At 45.1% G+C, this 4172-nt stretch overlaps 1 protein-coding gene across 1 annotated transcript; it reads right to left on the bottom strand.

The window, feature by feature from the left end:
• Window positions 1–210: 210 nt before the first annotated feature.
• Window positions 211–1690, bottom strand: LOC136485932 (uncharacterized). The gene is made up of 2 exons (XM_066482727.1): window positions 990–1690; window positions 211–517 (listed from the first exon to the last, which is right to left on the bottom strand). Exons 1-2 carry the CDS (start codon window positions 1676–1678, stop codon window positions 469–471), a joined length of 738 nt encoding a protein of 245 aa, XP_066338824.1. The 5' UTR covers window positions 1679–1690; the 3' UTR covers window positions 211–468.
• Between the last annotated feature and the right edge of the window lie 2482 nt (window positions 1691–4172).

Below are 4172 nucleotides of genomic sequence, written 5' to 3'. Positions count from 1 at the left end.
GTCCTCCTTTAGTCCCGGTTCCTGACCCGGGACTAAAGGACCCCCCCTTTAGTCCCGGATGCTTGCTCCCGGGTGGGGAACCGGGACTAGAGGGGGTTCCCCACCGGGAGTAAAGCTCGGTTCTCTACCAATGGGCATATGCAACTATGAGTCCAAACAGATCCACTAACATGGCTGCCTCTAGTGAGCGGCGCATAACTAGGAATTTGCACTTCACCATAAGGATGACAACCAAGGATGCCACAAATGCTGCTGAGTTGCTGTAGAAGAACACCTTGTACCGCTGAGGGTGTGTTGTGAGGAGTACCGGATCACCAACCTTATGGTGGCCATCCCGGTTGTCTGACCACAGACCGCCCGGTGGATCTAGTCCAGCTTGGTAAGTGACGCTCGCAGCAAGGGTAGCAAGAAAAATAACAAGATCATGAGCCTTTTCCAGTCCAACATCATCTTTTTTGAGTGGAAGTCCTACATCTTTTTTTTGAGTGGAAGTCCTACATCATCTTGTCCTCTATCCCTGTTAATTCAGACGTATATAGATATTAAGGGTAAAGTTCAATTTTCAAACTTCAACTACTAAGTTACATAACAATTTGATTTTCAACCTTGAACTACAAGAATAGGTACCAGATACACTCCAACTATCGAGACAAAATTTCACCCCCTAGCTGGTTTCAAAGTTGGTTTTTCTATTTTCTAAACATAATAAAATTTTGGTTTAATATCTAAAAAATCATAAGTAAATTATTTCAAATTATAAAAATATGAAACTAGTATCAATTCTTTTTTTTTGGAAAATGTTATCTATCTCTCGGTGATCTATTTAGAGAGATTTGTGACTTATTTATTTTTGTTCCGTATTGTTTTTTATTGTTCGTGTGACTACCAGCAACGAAAAATGTTATTGGACTGCCGTGCAAAAGCAAAGAAAACTTGACTTGCTGGCATAGAGAAGCTAGGGAAGAGGCTTGTGGTCGTCATATATATACCTGCTGCTACCAGGTGGCCCATGTGGTACATTGGGTGTTCCTGGCGAGCCATTGATTTCCCTTGTGCTTGGTTGACGACATCGTTGAGCGGCTCTAGTAATCGCCACTTGGAGGAAGATGTATGCAAGAACTGCGCCGATCAGAGAGACTACATAGATAGTAGTATCAATCTCTCTGCAGCTCCCAGCAGCATAGGCCCCAACGAGGCCAAAGAGCGCGACGACGATGAGCCCGTACAGTGCAACAGACCGTACAGACAATTCCTTCTTGAGCCTCTTGTCGAGGAGCAGCATGATGATGAGAAGGGAGGCGACAAACGCAGTTGTGTTGCAGACAAAGAACGCCTGGTAGCGGGCGGAGCTGTGGTCCTGCAGAATTGGGAGGCTCACACGGTGGCCGTTGCTCCAGAAGCCACCCGGTGGGCTTAGCCCACCCCCATATGTGATGGTAACAACAAAGGTCGCAAGTAGCATCAAGACCTCGCTACTTGCGACCTCGTCCTTTTCTTCCGGGCTCTGGCTCTCATGATCCTCCTTTTGCTGCTGCTTATCATCTTTACATTTCTCTAGCTTGGAGATGATATAAAGCGAGAAAGTAAGCACGGCATAGGCCAAGACAACAGACATTACCAGTGTGGAGTATATGGTTGTGAAAGCATCGCGGCAGCTTCCAGCGGCGTAGGCCCCCATGAGTCCAAGTAAATCGAGAACCATGTGTTAACTTTACTTATATCGACTAGAGTAGATCTAGGCCGGTGAACCCATAGAACCGTGAAACACATGCACATTTAGACCTAAAACACTACACCGAGAGGGAGATAGGGGAGAGAGGGCTGGTGATGAACCTGAGCCTCCAGATGATGTCGCGGTTGTGCTAGCCATGGCGGGTTCGGTGATGGAGGCAGCACACGGGCAGCGACGGGTGGAGTAGAGGTTGCACGGACGTCGATGCAGTGCGGTCGGGCGTAGCAGTGGCGACGGCGAGGATAAGCGGAGCTTCCCGTCGCTGGCTGCGCGCCCTCTCGAGATCGGAATTAGGGTTTGTCGGTGGGTTTGCGGCTCACGGCGATTCTCGTACTTTGAGCCGCCGGCCCCCACCTCTTTATATAGCGCAGTGCGACGGGGGCCCACCAACCATGTAGGGTTGGGCGCCCCCGATCAGGGCGCGAGACCAAGGCCCAATAGGCCGTTGGGCTTACTGGTCAGGAGATCAATCTAACATTCTCCCCCTTGATCTCACTATTACTTTTATCTTTAAACTTTAAAACTTCAATCCTTTTATCCTTACTCATTTCTTCACAGATGATGCATAGAGCATGTCTCATCGTCACGGTCAATCGCCGATAGATTTAACAGCTACAATGCACGTCTCTGATCTGAAATAGTTACTTTAACTTTTGGGCCCTTTATAGTCCAGGAATCATAGGCTTTCCCTTAAACCCATGCCGGCTACATGTTCTCTGAACACGTTGGGTGGTAAGCCTTTTGTAAGCGGATCCGCGAGCATCTTTTCGGTACTTATATGCTCAAGACTTATCATCTGATCCCGGACTTTATCCTTCACAACATAATACTTTATGTCAATGTGTTTGGCAGCACCACTTGACCTATTGTTGTGAGCATACTGTACTGCTGGATTATTATCGCAGTATAATTTCAGTGGTCTATTGATGTCGTCAACCACCTTCAAACCGGGTATGAACTTTTTTAGCCAGTTCACCTGCCCCGTTGCCTCATAACATGCTACAAACTCGGCATACATTGTGGACGATGTAGTGACGGTTTGCTTTGAGCTTTTCCATGAAATAGCTCCCCCTGCGAGAGTAAACACATATCCAGACGTAGATTTTCTATTATCTCCCGCATAATCAGAATCTGAATATCCCACTATATGGAGTGAATCAGATCTTCTATACGTTATCATGAGGCCTTTCGTTCCTTGCAAATAACGCAAGACTTTCTTTACCAATTTCTAGTGTTCTATTCCAGGATTGCTCTGGAATCTGCCAAGTAACCCGGTAACAAATGCCAAGTCAGGGCGCGTACATACTTGAGCATATTGCAAGCTTCCGACAGCTGAAGCATATGGAACCACTTTCATTTGATCGATCTCATATTGGTTCCTGGGGCATTGAAAATCCCCATATCTGTCGCCCTTGACTATAGGAGCAGGTGAGGGACTACATTTGTGCATACTGAATTTCTTTAAGACTTTTTCTATGTATGCCTTTTGTGACAGTCCTAATACCCCTTTACTTCTATCTCGGTGAATCTCGATCCCTAGAACGAACGAAGCTTCACCAAGATCTTTCATATCAAATTTTGAGGACAAAAACTTCTTTGTTTCCAGTAGTAGACTGACATCACTACTAGCAAGTAAGATATCATCCACATACAGGACAAGGAAGATAAACTTCCCATTCTTAAACTTTGCGTAGACACAATTGTCCTCAACATTATCTTTAAACCCAAAATTCTTTATTGTCTGATCAAACTTCAAGTACCACTGTCTTGAAGCTTGTTTTAATCCATAAATAGATTTCTTTAGGCGGCATCCCAAACGTTCTTTTCCTTCCATGACAAAACCTTTCGGTTGTGCCATGTAAACATTTTCCTCTAAGTCTCCGTTGAGAAATGCCGTCTTTACATCCATCTGATGTAATTCCAAGTCGTAATGTGCCACTAATGCCATTATGATTCTGAAGGAATCCTTACATGAGACTGGAGAAAAGGTCTCATTGTAATCAATCCCTTCTCTTTGTGTAAAGCCTTTTGCCACAAGTCGGGCTTTATATCTCTCTATATTCCCTTGAGAGTCAAGTTTTGTTTTGTAGACCCATTTACAGCCTACTGTTTTGGCTCCTTTAGGAATTATCTCCAAATCCCAAACTTTATTTGCATTCATTGATCTCATCTCATCTTCCATGGCCTCAAGCCACTTTGATGAATGGTCACTTTTCATGGCTTCTTCAAATGAGGTGGGATCATCCTCCATTTGAAATTCTTCAGTGTTGTACACTTCATAATCAGCAGGAATAGCTGATTTTCTAACTCTTTGAGACCTTCTAGGGGCCTCCTCAATTGGCACATTTTCTGTTTGAGGCTGTTGTTGCTCCCCCTCATGTGTGGCAATAGGTTCTATAGGATCCTGAGCCACAGGTTCCTCATCATCATTCATTGTTGC

Source organism: Miscanthus floridulus, chromosome 10, assembly GCF_019320115.1.
Source record: "Miscanthus floridulus cultivar M001 chromosome 10, ASM1932011v1, whole genome shotgun sequence".
In the NCBI taxonomy this organism is placed as follows: domain Eukaryota; kingdom Viridiplantae; phylum Streptophyta; class Magnoliopsida; order Poales; family Poaceae; genus Miscanthus; species Miscanthus floridulus.
This window is presented reverse-complemented; position numbering and strand designations above follow the sequence as displayed.

Bases quoted from the DNA above. Each gene is read 5' to 3' on its own strand.
- LOC136485932 (XM_066482727.1), bottom strand. From the start codon at position 1,678: ATGGGGGCCTACGCCGCTGGAAGCTGCCGCGATGCTTTCACAACCATA. The intron at 518-989 runs GTATATATATGA...CTGAATTAACAG, and splicing joins GGGCCACCTGGTAGCAGCAG to GGATAGAGGACAAGATGATG.